Here is an 18,041-nt window from a genome sequence, read left to right as displayed (position 1 = left end):
AGTGCAAGTATCCTCCCAAGGACAAAGGAACCATCATTCTAAATCATCTACAACCACAGGCATGCAATACAGTGGAGGATATTTGTACTACCTTGTTCGCAAAGATCTCTTTAAGCAGCCTCAAGAAGCATTCCTGATTGTAAAAAAAACAAATCCCAAACAACAAATAAATATGACATTTTAAGCATTAAACACATCAGTTACTTTATAGTTATTGGGTTAATTTGGTTTCCTGATTCTTTGCATTAGAATTGTGTACAAATGGGTACTTGTATTACTACTGCTTAAGAATTTTATTTAAGTCATTCTTTCCTTCACTGAAATCAGCACAAATCACTGAAATCAAATAAGTAACACAGAGGTTCACAGACATAGAATGGGGAGGGAAGACATGATCAGATTTCTAAAAGACATAGCACATTACAAAGCAGCAGATGTTCCTAATCCTGCAAATACCCTTGAATAACATCCTTGTGTCTCATAAGTCTTGGGTATTTACAATGCTTAAGTTACGGCCAAGCAAAACAAAACTTAATTATAACTAACTAGAGTGATGGGAGGATATATTTTAGAGGACTATTTAGGCTCAAATAAAGAAAAAAAACTGCAATGAAATTTTTCTCACAAATTTATATTTCTATCTTCTGTGGGTGATAATCCCATAGTTTGGTCCACTTGAATTGAAACTAATGAAACACAGAAAATGTTACAGGGGAACTCTAGGAAGGTGAAAACCTGAACTAGCAGAGATCAGCAAGTATCCAGGCATTAAAGATCCCTCAGAACTTATAACCTGACATTTCTTTGTCATTCTGCCATATTACCATTTTAGTTTTTCATGCATTACTCTTCTATAAAACAATCTGAGTGTTGAGGAGATCAGAAATTAAAGGAGATTCTTTGAACAGCTATCAAAATTTGGTTTGGTTCTGTTTGGTGGAGCTAAAAAAGAAAAAAATTCAGGTGAAAAAACAATTAGTTTCAGAGAGTAACTAGCTGTAAAATTAAAAATTTTAATTCTGTGGTGGTTAATGAATTTCTAAATGTGTTATATTTTGGTGACATTGTTTTCCCTGCCGTATGATTCAAAGATTAAGTAGGAGCTATCATCAACCTAAAGGTGCCATCATCACCCAGAACAAATAGTCTGCTAACAAACAACAACTCCAGTTTATCCTGTTGGACACCTAAAATTTTATAGGAAGGCTTTGGAAAAGATTCTATACATCAATTAAAATTGTATAATGTCAAAGAATAGAACTGCTCCCGCATTTATTAATATGCTGTTATGTGCACATGCTTTAAAACAAGTGTTAAAACCACATAGATACACTCAAAAATGGACAACAATTGAACAAATAAAAATTTGTTTTCAGGTAATGATTAAGGAGAGCACCGCAGTGCTGCACTTACCTAATGTCTATCACAGGGCTAAAAAGTTAAAATTGAAAGCAATAAAAGCATTGGAAGGAGTGCTGAAAAGATTCATGCAAAGCAGAGGTTCATTTTAAGCTTTGGTTTGGATGGAGAACAGATGGAGAATCAGTGGAGTAGAGAGATAAAAGACGACTGTTCTATTAAGCACAAGCTGTACCGAAGATATTTGCAAAAACAGTGATAAAGGCATGTAGAGAAAGAGCTCATACTAAACAAGTTGAGCAGAGAGGAGGCTGTGAAAAGGAGAAAACCATAGACTGAGAAGCATTCACCCTCCTCCCCAAATGTTATTTTGCAGGGCCAAAATCGATCAGTTTAGGAAAGGGGAGTTGTTCAGATCATCTAAATGTCACGAAGCGCCAACCCCCTTTTTTAACTCCCTCTTTCAGGAATAGAAAGGAGTCACCAGACTAGACAGTCACCAGAAAGGACAGTGTCCTCTAGAAGAATAAGGAGACCACTGGTGTTATGCTCGTGTCCAGGGTCACCCAGCAGGGAAGTGTGTATTCTGTAATCAAACCAGAGGAAAGCTAGGAAAGACTAGGAGCCTAAATTAGAAGTGGAAGCAGAATGGTGACACTCAGTGCCACACCAGTGGCACTCAGAAGTCTAAGTGGGGTACCAGTTCCTCCAAAACATTTCTCCTGTGGGGAATAAACAACATACCACAAAGTCTAAATTTCCATTTTAATTACTCTGCATCTTTATCCAGCACATTTATATGCATCCCAGTATATTTTTAGGAGTTGCTACAGCTTTACTTAAAAGTGCAGTCAGCTCCAAAGTAAAGTTAAAACTCACCTTACAGTTTCCATAAGTTGCCTGCAAAGCAGGCAGCAGTCTGCTTTCTTCTCATGTTTTTTTTGTATTAGTCCACTTCTTGAGAAAACTCTAACAACAGAAGTTCTGTATTCCACATAGGCTTTTCCTTTTTTGATTTTGAAAATGGTTTCATGAGAACAATAATAAAACAATATACAAATGAAAACTAGCAAAATCAAAGTAATCTGAAATTCTGCTGGCCAATTTATGATGCTGACTTTGCACAATGAAATATTATTTTGTTGTTCTTTATAATAGCTAAAAAGTGAGATATCACAGCAGGAAGTATATAAAGTAGGCCCTGCATTAGCTTCAACTAGTTCTTCTATTTTCCCTCTATTACTCTAGAATAGTATTTTCTATATTCATGTGAATTTCTTCAATATCTTTTCAATCAACAATATCATCAAGCCTAACTTCCTTTCCCCTGCTTCTCATTTTCCTCTGTATTTCCAAGCTTGGAAAGTGAACTTATTTTTAGCTATTTTTACTTTCAGATTTTCCTGCCTTAACAGAAAACCACAAGCCCTGGACCATTTTCCCACTCAAAATGTAGCTGAAAAGTCCATCTGTCTAACCCAAAAGAGTGCCAATTATTCTGAAATAACTCCTGTCAGATGTTTATCTAACTTGTTCTTAAAAAACCCAACATACAGTACCTGGCAGCACTAACCCATCCTTTAGAGCTGAACTCACCTGACCCGACTTTTAAGCATTTGAAGTTCGGCAAGGTAAATCCCAGGAGTTATGAAATTTCACACATGCAAGTATTACTTTATTTTCCATTGTCACATGCAACTGAAATTAACTTATGTATTAGTGGTTTAATGTTAATAGCAATTTTTAATATTTTATAGATATGTTAATTAGTCAATGTTATAGCTTCTTTTTTTTTTTTTTTTCAAGAGACTTAGGCAATTTCACAATCTTGATGTTAAATGCAAACTCAGTTTGCTGAGGTTCGGTAGTTCCTGACAATGTTATTATCTAATAACACTAATAAGGAGAGAGCTGGCATTATCCCCCAGCTAATGACATTGATGTACCCCTCATTTGAGTCTCCAAAGTGGGAAGAATCCAGCCCTCTTGTGCAGATACCATGGCATCTTACCAGCCAAGGCAGCACACAGCTAGAAGAGAGTGTCCAAACATCACAGGGTGACACTACAGACAAAACCAAACTGAAACTCTGAGCAAATGGAATCCTTTAGTTCGCTTTAGAGGCAACAGTCACTTCCTTCGAATTAAACACAATAAATTTTAAGAACATAAAAGGCAATATAGAAAGACACAGTTCTCAAACATTATTTTATAAAAATAGTACAAAATTCACAATGATTTACTCATTTCAGCTGTCAAAAAATAAAGTTTTGCTGTATAAGAAAAACTCTGTTGTCCTTATGGAAATTGAGTTGGAGGGGAAGTTTTCCAAAGCAATACCGGTGATAGGGCTCCTCATTCTCCACTGGACTGGTCTTCATTCATCCTGCAGTCACTGGATGGAAATACACAGACAGACCCAAACATTAATGGGGCTAAAAATACTAACCAAAACACTTTTAAAGTGGATCCATTTCTCAATCCAACCCACATCTCAGCTGCACAGTTGTGGCAGCATAGAAGGCACACCAAAAAATACTAACTTGCCCATTGCTATCATAGCTCATTCCTCTTATCTGTCAGTGAATTTTGTGTCCTCTAAATATCAATAAATTTCTTTTTAAGTGTAACACTTCACAGCATTTTCGATATGGCTCATTGCATTTGTTACATGTTTCCTACCTTAGACAGCATGGCACCATTTAATTTGTGTAATGCTAATTGCTTCACTTGCTATCCTTCCCTCAGAAACTTAGCTCACCTGAGTCAATGAAGAAAAGTCAGGATACTGGCTCCACTGCTAATTACCGTCAAAGTTTCCCTTGAATTTCAAACAAGTCGCGATTTCATTCAGTTTGTAAATATGCTTATATTACTCATACACAGCTGTCATCTCCATTTCCATGTCTACCTTTCCTTTTTACCTACACTGCCAGGAACTACCGAACCTCAGCAAAGTGATTTTGTATTTAACATCAAGATTGTGAAATTGCCTCAGTCTGTTGAAAAAAATGAATGTTTCCCTTGAACTTCACATAAGTCACGATTTCACTCAGTTTGTAAATATTCTTATGCTCATGTAACTTGTACACAGCTGTCATCTCCATTTCCATGTCTACCTTTCCTCATTAACATTTTATTTAGATATCAGTGATATTGTTATCAACACAAAATGTAGCTACATTGATCTTCATTGATACACTGTTATCTCAAAACACTTGTACCTCTTAATAGCATGAAAGAAAGCTGCATGACAAGTGTGCCAGAAATGTAGGATTAACCTAAGCAGCTGCAAAGATCAAAGAAGTACTTTTGCAGATTAGTTACATAAAAAGAAAATAGAAAATGTATCGGTAGGAGACAGAAGTATCTAGGACTGAATTGTTTACAGGCACAAGGAAGGGTTCTCACAGCAACATTTACAGAGAAGGAGAAAACATGTGTGTATATGGTGGCACAAGGAAAAGGGAATCCAAATGTCTACCACAAAGATTAAGACTTGAACAACCTCTTTCACAAAATATTGTTAAGTATCTCTAATTATGTGATTTGTATATCAGCTTGGTTCTGGATTAACCACAGTTACAAGGAAGTGTAATTTAAAAGAAGATACTGTTTGCTCTGAAGACATATGCCTGGAAAGGTCCTTTCAAAGATTATTATTCCAAAGGAACACCGTCATATCAAAAATCCTTATTTATAACATGGCTGGTTTACACAAATCAATTTTAAAATGGAAAGACTCTTAAGAGGCTATCTTATTTTCAATCTACATTATGCTATTCTGGTTTTGTGTGTTTTTAATGGTATACAACAAACTGAGAAGTCAGGAGACTGATTTTTACTTTGTAGCACTTCCACAGCAGCACAGAAATAATAGCTCGACATAGAGCTTTTTTGCAGTGTCTTTATTCCAGGTCTGGAAGGTCTGTTTTGACTATTCACAGTTTAGATCCTTATTTGGGGCAGCTGTCTGTTAAATACTTGAAAACTGTTCTGTCCATTAGGTCTCCCTTGAAATTCCTTTTCTCTATGCAACACCACTCTTCAGTCTCTCTCAGACATCCACCCTGGATCTTGTTTCTCTGCCCTATGCCAGCATGCAGTATCTTTCCTGAGCTGTAACAGAATGGTAACTCAGCTGAAAGCCTGTTTCAGACATGGAAAAGCACTACTGCAGGTTTTTACACACAGAAAAAAATAGGCTGTCACAGCGTGACAGGGTGATAAACATTCCTGTGTGAGTTTTGTACATTTCCCATGCCTTCTTTCCTGTGTAGGAAACAATCAGCTGAAAATTAATATAAACAACATTCTGAGTCTCGTTTGTCTCTACAAGAACCAGCAAAGTGTTGTCCCTGTGCAGTACAACCGGCGAGGGCAGGCTTCAGGAGACCTGTAGTGGTAGCTGCTTTAGGAGAGGAGTGGTAGCTACAGCTTCGGAGAAAAGCAGAAATTTTCACTCTGTTGCTGTTCTAATCTCCCGAAATTTGCACTGATCCTCTCCATTCCTCAAAGCCTGGAGCCACAAGGAATCCCCTGCAAGACTTTGTGCTACAGAGCACAAAATTCATGTTTGCCTGTGCTGTGGAAATACTATGACCCCATCTGGCTGTACCCAGCCAAGCCAAGCAGACACAATACAAGGATCCTGTTCACACACCCCCCAGCACTGTCTGACTTCTTCTGACAACATGATATTGACTCAGGATGAGGCAATTTTCTGCAAAATTGCTCATCTTATATTATTTTCATTACTAATCAGCTTTCAGAATGAAGAAGAAACATTTTTAATATGATAATATAAACCATATAAAGCATCTGTATCCTTTAGCTACCGATCCTAGGCTTTACCACATCATATTTTAGAAGTCTAAATTACATGGTAGTGCCTCATTAAGTTTTCCCATTAAGAAATACAATTATGAGATCAATTTGCTCATTCAGCAGTGTCCATAGACTGGATTAAATATATATAGATATTAAAATGATGCTTATGAAGCTAAGAGAAAATATCTTTAAATTATTCTTTTCCCTTTTAACAGCATGTTCTTTAAATGTGTACAAGTTCAGTAAAAGCAAAGAAAAAATTTACAGCGTGCAGAAATAACAACTCAACATATCTCATCACATCCATTTCACCTTCCTTCCCTGCCATTCCCTCCCTCTAGAAGGTATTCATAACTGTTCTGTCTCAGACTCTCCTATATTCTTATTAACGTTGTGTTTCAACTAATTTGAAAAGCAGACATCCAAATGATACAACAAATTAAGTTATGAGAAGGCAAATCTGCTCTCCATGCAGGGCCTGAGAACAGATTTGTGAGTCTGCTCAGTGTTTAAGGATAAGCCTGACTCAATGCAATCACATTTTTAAAAGCCAAGATGTGTGCTTTAAATGAGCATGACCACAGGAAACTATTTCTGTAATTTCAGCCTTTTAAACACTTTTCCTTGCATAATTTCATTGACCCACTTTCTACCTTACAGACATCTCCTGAGGGGTTCTGCGATGTTAAAATCCCCAAAGTCACAGACAGATCATATGTATCAGCAGTGAACAGCTTGGAAAGTCTGGAAAAGAAAGAAAGAAAACAAGAGATGTTTATTTGCAGTACAGCTGCTGAGGAATAACAACTGTGTCTATGCACATTGTGGCTGTGTGACCAGCCATGGCTCGTGGCTGCTGGCCAAGCAGCCTCCAGCCTTTTTCATGCTGTTCTACATGTCAAAATAACCAGGCTGTGGTTACACAAATAAGACACACACTGTTGGGCATGGAAATAAACAACTGGTGTAATAATAACTACCTGCACACCATTCGGGCACTCTGGTAGGCTGAGTCAATTCCATTTCAATGAAAATATTAAATTACAGATTTTCAACTAACTCTGAGCTTTTGGGATATTTTCAGTTCATTTGTTGAACTCTATTAGCAGTTTACATATAACACAAGTTACATCATGAAAATAAGTATTTAAAAATACTTAACTGTATAATTATATGCATAGGAAACAAAAATAGACATTTACCATGAAAATGTATTTCAGGCATTCTTAAACTGTGGTCTCTCTGTGGTTTAAATGTTTATTTCTGTCTATTAATATGGATGGTCAAGTTAAGTTTTATATTAAAAAAAAAAAAAAAGGTGAAATCATTCCCGTTCACCATAATTCTTTGTGAGACTAAAATTATAGTCAGAAAACTCTTTTGTCTAATAAACTCAGCTGGTGGCTCAGGGTCCCAGACACCAAGTGACAATCCTGCTTGGCCAAACTCACCACTGAGGAAAATGGATATTATGAAGGTAAGAACAGATTAAACATTTGTGAAACAGAACTTCTTGGGAAACTGGCTTGATTGAGCTGTTCAGGTAAGCAAGTGGTGGGGAGGAAGGAGGTGATAATGCCTTTTGCCAAAGGGTTTCAAGGCCAGGCTGGATGGGGCTCTGAGCAACCTGGTCTAGTGGAAGGTCTCCCTATGCTGCAGGGGGTTGGAACAAGATGATCTTTAAGGTTCCTTCCAACCCAAACCATTCTATGGCTTGCAATTTAAAATGGTATGGCCCTGAAAACCATCAGGCTTTAATGTGAAGATGCTCTGTTGGCAGTTTGTTCCAGTCTGGACCACTGTAAGTAAGTGTAACACACAGATATGTCTTATATATTTGAATCTGTCCACGGCTCTTGTTAAACCTTCCTTCACTAATTTCAGAGCTTTTTTGTGCTTTTTTTCCCCGCTGTACAGGCACTCATGTGATATGACCGAGTCACCCCCTAGTGTTCTTCTTTGGCTAAGTTTGTGCTACTTACATATTTGACCTTGCAGTTAATTTCAAGCATTTTTTCCCTACACGTTTGGCAGCTCTTTCTACAGCACCTTTTCTAGTGTTTCAACATCCTATCAAGAGTGTTGGTTTCATGAATGGTACAATGAGCACACTGCTCTGCAGTGCTGAGGAGTGGCAAAGTGGCACAGTCATGCAATTTAATTAACTTTTAAAAGGCCTTGGAGACTTATAAGGAGCTATCCTCAGTGCAATAAATCAGGACCAGGTAAGTTGTATTGGAGTAGCTCTGCACTGAATTTAGATGCTTTCCTCACTTCAGTGTGAATTCAGTATCTCATGGGACGGGATACACCACACCAAGGACCTGACGTCCTCCCGCTGGAGGCATCTCTGCTCTGCTGTGCCACTTCCTCAGGCCTCTCCAAGAGCCACACTGGTTTGAGCAGGCTGGGGGTGCTGGTGGATGACCCCTGGGGACAATGAAAGTGACAAGAGCAGGACAATCACCTCCTTAGACTGGCTGGGGATGCTTTGCTCGGTGCCAGCCATGCCCTGGGGTGCACCAGGCACAGCACTGATCAAGGCACTGGTCAAGGGAGGGGATTGTCCTTCTCTGTTCTGCACTGCTGTGGCCGTACCTCGAGTCCCATGTGCAGTTTTGAGTGCCACAATATAAAAAGGGCATCCAAAGGAGGACCACAAGGATGGCAAGGGTATGGAAGGGAAGCTTTATGAGGAGCAGCTGAGGTCACTTGGTTTGTCTAATCTGCAGGAGGATGAGGGGACATCTCATTGTGGTCTTCAACATCCTCATGAGGAGCAGAGGAGGGGCAGACACTGATCCCCCTGGCATGGAGTTGTGTCAGGGGAGGTTTATATGGATATCAGGAAAGGGTTCTTCCCCACAGGGTGGCTGGCCATTGGAACAGGCTCCGCAGGGCAGCGTTCCCAGCACCAACCCTGAGTTGAAGAAGCGTTCTCAGGCACACAGTGTGACTCCTGGGGTGTGCTGAACACAAGAGCTGGGCTCGATGACGCTCGTGGGTGCTTCCCCCCCAGCTGGGGTTATTCTGTGATTTGTAATTCCCGTCACCTCCCGCCGCCGGCTCAGCGTCCGCGGCTCCTAAGGGGCGCCGTCGGGACCGGGAGCGGAGCGAGGCGCCCGCCCCGTGCAGGCCCCGCCTGCTGGGCCATAGAGCGCCCCCTCTGCAGAGCGGCCGGGCCATAGAGCGCCCCCGCTGCAGAGCGGCCGGGCCATAGAGCGCCCCCGCTGCAGAGCGGCCGGGCCATAGAGCGCCCCCGCTGCAGAGCGGCCGGGCGGGCGGAGCGGCGCTGGCGCCCCCCGCGGCCGGGAGGTGCTGGGCCGTGCTAGGCGGTGCGAGGCGGGGAGGCGGGCCGAGCCCTGCGGGAAGGCGGTGCCCGCCACAGCCCAGCGCCGCCGGGGCTGCAGGGCCCTGCACCGCCTCAGCGGAGCCGAGCCGGGCCGCCGGCAGGGCGGGTGAGCGAGGCCGCGGAGAGGCGAGAGGCGGCGGGCGGGCCGCTGGGGAGGCGGGGAAAGCCGGTGCGGGCGGGCCCGCGCAGGGAGCGGCGGTGCAGGCGGGCGGTGTGTGAGGGCTCCCCGGCCCGCCGCTGTCGTGGCCGCTCGGTGCAGGGGGGTCCCTGCAGCGGCTCCTCTGCCCCTGGGGTTGGGATGGGCACCGCGTTTCGCCGAGCACCCGGCCTGTGGTGTGACACCTGCCCGGGGAGCTGCGGCTGGGCCGGGCGCTGCAGGAGGTGATGTGGGTTTGGGCACAGGAATGCATTGGCCAGTGGATCTCTCGCTCTTTTTGCTTTTCCAGGGCTGCTGGGATAGTGCAAACGCCCCTTGTGACACAGGAACCTCTCCGGACGGCCCAGGAGGCTTTAGCATCTTTTAGTGTCTTAGGAGGCACATTATCTCGCATCTCCCTGCCATCAGTAAGTATTGCCCAGCAGTGTGTGGGATTCTGAGCACAGCGAATATCCAGTCTTAATTTTCCTGGAACTGGTGGCTGCTTAACACGACTGAGGTTGGTTATAGAGGAGAGGCCAGGTAGATGGTGGAAAAGTTGCACTGGAAGTGTCTTGAGTGCTCTCCTGTGAGGCAGGATTCAGTGTACTTAAACTCATCCCTGACAGACATTTCCTTAATTGGCTCTTACCGATTATGAAATTCATGGAGTGCCTTCCCCTCCCTCCAAGGTAACCTGCTTCAATGCTTAGCTATGACATATAGTCAAAATTTTTCCTTACTAGGTGACCTAAATCTTTGTTGAAACTAAGCTGATTATTATCATGCACTGTCCAGAATATACCTGGAGAACAGGTATGGATGCATGTTCTGTCACTGGGCTGGTGGATGTTCTCAAGTTCCCACTCATAGTCTTCTCCAAACACAGAACCCACAGAGAGCCGTGTATTTCTCTGATCCCTTAGCTTTGTTGAGCATTTCCATCGTCCTTGAACTCAGAAGTAGGTTCTGTGGAGGTGCTGTTAGCAATGAGGAAGTGGGGCAGTTATCTCCCTCGTGTATCTCCATCCCTCTCAAAACATTCCAGAATTAATTATTCTTACTTGGCAACATCTCTCACATTACTGAAATACTCAGTTTGTGATTCATTGTAAGCCAGATCCTCTTTTTCTAAACCTCTACCTATGGAATTCTTCCTGGAGAGGTATCCAAGTTGGGTTTTTTGGGGTTTTTTGGTTTTTTTTTTACTAAGTTTACTATTTTGCACTTGTTATTAGGTTGAGAAGAAGTTACTTTGGTTATAATAACATAACTTTCTATACAATTTTAATCTTTGAAATCCATTCTTGCAGTCCTCTTCCTGCAAGTTTAGGGTCATCCACAAATAATTAAAATACTGAGTGGTGCCAGGCCCCGCACATTGCAATAAACTCTTCCAGTTTGACAGTTTTAGCTGTCAAAAAACTTTCTTCTTGGTTTTCATGTTTTCTTCTAAAAGTGCAACTCATTCTGTGCCATGGTTTACATCTGAGCCACATTGTGTGGAGATCTTAAATTAGGAAACCAGCAGCTAGGAAACCATCAATTCCTTTGAACTGGCTTTTTTCACAGAGTAAGGATGTTCACAGCTCAAAAACTAGAAATCCATGTAAAACTCTGAAATTTTCCAAAGTGTTGATGACTTGTGTATGTCTTCTTTAAAATTCTTTTTTCTTTCATTTCCTCAGAAACTTGCTTTCATCCTAACTTTCTTCAAGATTGCATTTGCTTTCTTAGAGAGCTTTCTGGGGTAATCATCCAAATGCCTCATTCTCACACGCTTAATACAGGATCAGATTTGTAGATAATACATTAATGCTTGGTTATACTTGTAAGGGATTACTTCATCTGACCACAAATGCTTCAGGAAGTTGAGAGTGAGCAGCAATATTTTGAGAATTGTTGATATTGAAGTAATTAGAAAATATTCTGAGAACAGCAATTTACGGATTAGAATGAAAGGACTGATCTTGTGATGGAAATACGGCAGAAATCTGATGGTAAGCCTATAGAAACAGCAAAGTTTCTTTCTCTTAAAATTGCATTTCATGGTAGAAACATCATAAACAAAAAAATTACTGGGCTGGGAATTAAGCATAGGTGAACATTATGTGTATATTGACTTCACTGGAGGGAAGAGTCCAGCACTGGCAGGGTCATAAGCTAAATAATCATCCAGTTGCTGTCCTCTATCCTCAGCAATAATTTATTTTTCCTGCTCATTCTGCTCTGTGTAGATGTTCCACTTTAGCAGTCATGGAGCTGGGGAAGGCGAAGCTGCTGCGCACTGGCCTCAACGCCTTGCACCAGGCCATTCACCCCGTGCACGGGCTGGCCTGGACGGACGGCAAGCAGGTGATCCTGACAGCGCTGCACCTGCAGAACGGGGAGCCCAAATTCGGTGACTCCAGCGTGGTGGGTCAGTTTGAACACGTGCACGGGCTGTACTGGGGCCCGTGTCCCGCCGAGGCCCCGGCCCTGCTGGCGGTGCAGCACAAGAAGCACATCACCATCTGGCAGCTCTGCTTCAACGGCGCCGACAGGAACAAGCTCCTGGTTTCCCAGATCTGCGACATCAGCGAGCCGTACCCGGTGCTCCCCCAGGGCTGCGTGTGGCATCCCAGCAAGGAGGTCTTGGCCGTGCTGACCACCCGGGACGCCTCCGTCTTTCCCTCTGTCCACCTCAGCAACTCCAGAATTAACGCAGACATTAAGGGCAGTGGGCTCATCCACTGTGCCTGTTGGACCAAGGAAGGCAACCGCTTGGTCGTGGGGGTGGGCAGTGCCCTCCATTCCTACATTTGGGATGATGCTCAGAAAACGCTCAGCGCTTGCTCTTTTTGCCCAATCTTTGATGTGGGAGGCTACATCTGTGCCGTGGAAGCTACGCAGAATTTACAAGTCGCTGTTGCCACCGAGCTCCCTCTGGACAAGATCTGCGGCTTAAATGCTGGTGTTGCCTTTGAAGTTCCATCAAGTGTTGAAACCGAGTCCTTCCCCTCGCAGTCCAGCTTGTGTGGGGACGAAGAGTATTCCTTGGATGGAGGGAAGAAGTCCCTGGACTCTGAGAAGCCCTTGTCTGTAGTTACGTCTCCTGTGGATCTAACTCACATACTTTCCAACAAGCAGGGTGCAGATTCCAGCCCTCTCCTTCACCTGAGGCCCAAGGACTACCTTACAGGAAGTGGCCAAGATTCCTCACACCTCATCTTGGTGACTTTTGAAAGAAAGGTTACCTCTACCAAAAAAGTGAGCATCCCAGGCATTCTTGTTCCTGATATAATGGCTTTTGACTCCAAAACTCAAACTGTATCTGTTGCTTCCAATACTTGTAATGTTATTTTAGTCTATTCACTGACTTCATCCAATTTGCCCAATATTCAACAAATTCAGCTGGAGAAAAGTGAGAAGCCAAAGGGTTTATGCTTCTTGACCAATAAATTGTTACTGATACTGGTTGGAAAACAAAAATTCACTGACCCTGCTTTTCTTCCTTCTTCAAGATCAGACAAATACATGATCCGATTGATGATTAAAGAACTGATACTTGAAATGGGTCCTTCAAAGTCTGTGCCAGCTGATGGCAGCTCCAGTTTGAACCTTTCCAACATTACTCATGATCCCTCCTCTAGAGATGTCTCTGCTCTCAGCCGTGGGCTCCTGATACCAGATCGCTCTGTCCTTCAGTCCCCTACAAGCCGAAGGAAACTCATTGAAGAAATCAAGAGTTCTGTTTATGAACAAAACCTGGTGTTGAACATCAGCGACTTCAAAGACAAAAAGATTTCCATGAATTTTCCTCCGGCTGTTGAGACTCTGGATGCTGAGCCAGTGAATCGGAGCTTGGCACTGTCTAATGCTTCGAACAAGCCAACATCCCCAAAAAGGCAGCCTGAGGCAGCTTCCAAAATACCCAATTCTTACAAGAATAACCTGTTCAGTGAAAAGGAGGCGAGTTACTTTTTGAAAAATGTGGAAAAATTGTCTGCTAACTTCACAGAATTGCAGCACCATCTTTCTGAATTAACTGAGCTGCTAAAATCTGGAAAGATAAGTCTTCCAGTGTACCCATCTTCTCAGGAACCCTCGTTTATTAACATCACCTGCCAGGTAATTTTAATATTGAAAGCCTTAATGGTGAAACCTGTTTATGGCTTTATGTTCTTTGTGATGCTCAAATATCAGTCAGTAGGATTAGATTTCCATCCTGTTCCTGCAGGTAGTTATATATGGTTATAAATCCCATTACTTTGCAGGCTTCCAGCAATGGGATATTCAGGAATGTGTAGCTCCCTGTCCCCACCTCACACTGGGACAAACCCCTCAGCTCTGCAGTGAGGCTGCTGGGACTCCAGAGGACCCACATGTTGCAGCCCAGCTGCAGAATTAAAGTTCTTATAGAGGTCTAGGAAGGGAATGTTTTTCCTAGGCAACTTCTAAAGTTTTCTGTATAGAAATTTAGACAAGTGAAGATTTACATGTGGGAATTAGTATCAATCTCTCACTCTCCTGCGAGGAAAACTAAACTAATGAAGACTGAAACAAAAGCAAATTGCCTTGGCTTTGAAACAGAAATGTTGCTCATTAGCATTGAGAGTACCATCCAAAGAGGAAAGAGACCTTTAGGGACACAATAAATAATTCCGTTAACATAGTTTAAAAATGGATTTAAAGTGAAATTTCTCGTGAAACATTTTTGGATGAAAGATTTACTCTTGCAAATCTCATGCTAGAAAGGGTAAATTACCTGATTATTAAAACCTGGCAGAGATCTACTGGGTCACTTCTAGAATTCAGATTAATAAACCTTCGTCAATATTCAAAGTAATTTAAATGGCCGTTTTCCTTTCAATTAGCTCTTACTTTTAAGCTTTATTACTGCAAAAAATTACCATTGAACTGAAGTTCTAGATCATATTCCCTCACTCTCTTCGCTGTTTCCCACTGTAAAAATTTAATAATTGTGAAAACTGATTTAAAAGATGCTTTGCTCTGCCCAACAGGTCATATTCTTTGAAGATGCTTTTTGGATTTAAGGCTTTGGGCAGTGATGGTTAGGGGTGGGACAAATAAGCCCTTCTGACTTGTGGGTCTGTTCCTCGCCCCAACATTCATGACCAGGAGTTCTCACTTCTGAAGTTTTGGATCAGGGGTGGGTGGGGGAAGGTAGGGATAGAAAACTTGTAGTTTTACAAGCTCCTTGGGGGAATGTCCCTCATGGATGAAGGATGGGGATGAGGATTGTGCTGTGGATGAAGCTCATAGTTTCTTCAGCAGCAGTGTATGATTTTCTCTCCTGTTCTGACATTTGCTGGATAAGTTCCTTGCTGCTGTCACTCACTCATCAGCACTTTGACAGCTGAGACTTCAAAGGATAAATCTTGCAAACAGGCCTAAATGTGTGGAGTGTTTGGCTTCCTGTGAGTGATGCCACTGGAGACACATCTGTTATCCTGTTTCGATTAATGCCATTTTAACTATACATCACAGTAGCTAATGACTGTTTTCTTGCATTTTCAGAAGCAGCTTTCCAAAAGTGATGCAGATGAAAGTCGAGCCGTTCTTCTGTGTGGTGGTAAACTCCGCCTAAACATCATCCAGCAGATATTCAACCTGTCCCTTGTAGAAATGCAGCACGGTATGTTGGGATTATCCAGGAGTACAAACACTTCAAACACATTGCCAGAGAAGCTGTGGCTGCCCCATCCCACGGCCAGCTTGGATGGAGTTTGGAGCAGCCTGGTGTAGTGGAAGGTGTCCCTGCCCATGGCAGGGGAGTGGAACTGGATGAGCTTTAAGGTCCCTTCCTACCCAAGCCATTCTGGGATTCTGTGTGTCATAGTGAGCAATAGCAATATGCATATTCCATCCAGGGAAAACCCTAAGGAATAAATAATGAAAGATGAATAAAATCCTGCTTTTTTTTTTTTAATAATGTAAAAATTCTTCTCTGAATCTTCTTTTATGGAAAAGAATCTGTGTATTATTAGGAAAAAAAAAAGAAGAGCAAACTTGCATATTGATGCCCCATATCAAGTAACTAGTTATAAAGGAAAATTGTTTTCAGCCAGTGTTTTACTTGTTTTCAGCTGCTCTATAGAGAGAAGTCTGAGTAACAAGGGTTGACTGGTGGTTTTGAGAGTATAGTGAATCTATATATTTGAATCTGTAGCCCCAGCATGTAGTATTGCTTTAGGAAATCCTGTAGCACAGAAGCAGCTCTGTACACTTCAGCAGTGCATTTCACATCAGGTTTTGCTGTGAAGAAAACTGCCTCTTCCTGCTGTGTTCTCCTCTGCTGTTACCAGTTCATGCCATGCCCATCCCATGTCTCTGTGTATGTGTAAATTCTGAGTGTTTCGCTCTGGGCAGAGGTAGAAAACACACTTTGTTTTCTCACTACTACAGGTATTCCCTGTGCTGTATTCCATCCACTTGCCCCCTGTATCTGCTCTCTGCCTGCTTGCAGATCACTGGGCAGCCATCCCAAAGCCTAAGGCTGCTGTTCTTGCCATTGTCCAAGTTTTAGTTTTCATAAGGAATTGTGGATGGAATGTTTGTTTGGAATATACAGATGCAAAGTAGGAATGGTATTTTCAAATCCTGAGTTGTATTGATTTTCAAGTTTGGTCCAAATTAAGCCAAAAGATTAGAGGGTTGTGTGCTATTAAGATACAATCTTCTTGTGACCTTACTTGTGACGTAAAGTTACATAATGTAAACTTACAAACAGCTGGAAATGCTTCTCTGAATTCCCTTACCCGTCATGAGCTCTATTTTCTTGCTTCATCAGCTTAATGGATAAAAATATAAACATTTTCTGGCTTATCCGTAGTGGTAAAAGTCAGGGTTTCAGATTCAAATTATAAAGAAAAAAGCTAGTGTCAAAGAAAAATAGCAAATTGACCAGAGATGTTGGGTTTATACAGTATTGTAAAGTATTTCTTCCTTGTATTTCCTGGAATTAAGTCTAGTGAAATAACATAATAAAAGCAGTTTCTAAATTGTCTTTATTACATTAATTTGTCATTTAATTTACTAAATCTCTGCTTTTTATAGTATCTGCACAGCTTTAGCACTGTGAAGTGGCTTATCAATACCTAATTAAAACCAAGTGTGGATGCTTATAAATTACGTTCACAATCTCATTCCTCCTCCTCATTTGAAGCATGCCTTTGTTATTTTCTCATCTCCTATTGGCAAAATCCATCATAGTAGCCAAGTGTCCTTTATTTTTGAGATTGTATCTTTTCATACTTTTTATTTTCTAGAAAGCTGTAAGTATACAGAAGCATTTAATTCTAGAAGAAATTTGTTTTTTACCTTAAACACACCCTAATTGCACAAAAACTTATCAACAGCCATGTGCTTGTGTTCACAGGTTCCTCTTGGATCGTTCTCACAGCAGACAGTGAGGGCTTCATCCCATTAACGTTTACATCCACACAGGAGATCCTCATCAGAGATGCCACTGCAAAAGGATACAGTTCCCACTCCTCCAAAACTCTGGACATCATCAGTTCCACACAGGGGTGTAGATCCACTTCTTCAGAAAGCCTGGATATCACCAGTTCTCTGGAAGCCCTGAGGGACTGCTCCTCCAAGACCTTGGACAGCATCAGCCCTTCAGAACAGCCCAGCAATAAAATGTAGTTTTTGACAGTGGTTTTGCAATGCCTGCCTGACGATGGGAGGCTTTCATGTTTACTGTATGGGACTGCAAATTATCAACAACAGTCTCAAATCTCTGTATGATTTCTATAATTTTTTGTTGCATTGTAAATTATTTATTTGATCCTTGGAAACATTAACTTTTTTTTATACTGAACAGTGTTTTTTAACTATGCCTCTTGCAGTACAGGTGAGGTTGAAAATGTGCATTCTTACAAGTTTCTGAGCTCAAGTTTCCATCTTGGTCTTTAATACATTGGTGTTTTTAGATAATAGTGAACTTGGATAATAAAGAAATTGTTGAAAATGCTACATTGTCCCCCATTTCCTCTCTTCTGCCAAAGCCTGAAATATTACACTGGTGTTATTTAGGAGCTGTGCCTGCAGAAGTGCACCTGGGTTTGCACTGGTGTAAGCACCAGTGTAAAATCATGGGATTTGGGACAAAGTAGGATCATGTGAAATATCCGTATTGTGTGGAAGCAAGATCCTTTTCCCTTCCTGTACCTGCCCATAACACCTCTCTGCTTCCATCTGTAGATTTGGGGAAGTGGTTGCCACGTGTCTCATCTTCTGTGATGAGAACGTCCAGTTAAAAGTCTGACAGAGGAAAATGTTCTGTGGGCTTTTATAGTGAGAGAGAGAAAATGCAAAGGGGAAATTTAGAAAAAGTTTATGTAAGCACAAGTTTAT

General features: G+C 41.8%; 1 protein-coding gene across 2 annotated transcripts; it reads left to right on the top strand.

Moving 5' to 3' along the window:
* The first annotated feature begins 9,555 nt into the window (after window positions 1–9,555).
* LOC106851186 (WD repeat and coiled-coil-containing protein) lies at window positions 9,556–17,660 on the top strand. Of its 2 annotated transcripts, XM_088162466.1 has the most exons (5): window positions 9,556–9,647; window positions 9,988–10,105; window positions 11,915–13,787; window positions 15,198–15,315; window positions 17,059–17,660. In XM_088162466.1, the coding sequence occupies exons 3-5, from the start codon at window positions 11,934–11,936 to the stop codon at window positions 17,328–17,330; spliced, it is 2,244 nt and encodes a 747-aa protein (XP_088018592.1). In that variant the 5' UTR covers window positions 9,556–9,647; window positions 9,988–10,105; window positions 11,915–11,933; the 3' UTR covers window positions 17,331–17,660. The 2 variants fall into 2 exon arrangements, with proteins under 2 accessions (XP_088018592.1, XP_088018593.1); XM_088162467.1 differs by lacking the exon at window positions 9,556–9,647 and having other exon boundaries at window positions 9,704–10,105.
* The last annotated feature ends 381 nt before the right edge of the window (window positions 17,661–18,041 follow it).

This window comes from Sturnus vulgaris, chromosome 3 (genome assembly GCF_052056855.1).
Source record: "Sturnus vulgaris isolate bStuVul1 chromosome 3, bStuVul1.hap1, whole genome shotgun sequence".
Classification (NCBI taxonomy): domain Eukaryota; kingdom Metazoa; phylum Chordata; class Aves; order Passeriformes; family Sturnidae; genus Sturnus; species Sturnus vulgaris.
The sequence above is the reverse complement of the archived record's forward strand: the minus strand, read 5'-3'. Positions and strand labels throughout refer to the sequence as shown.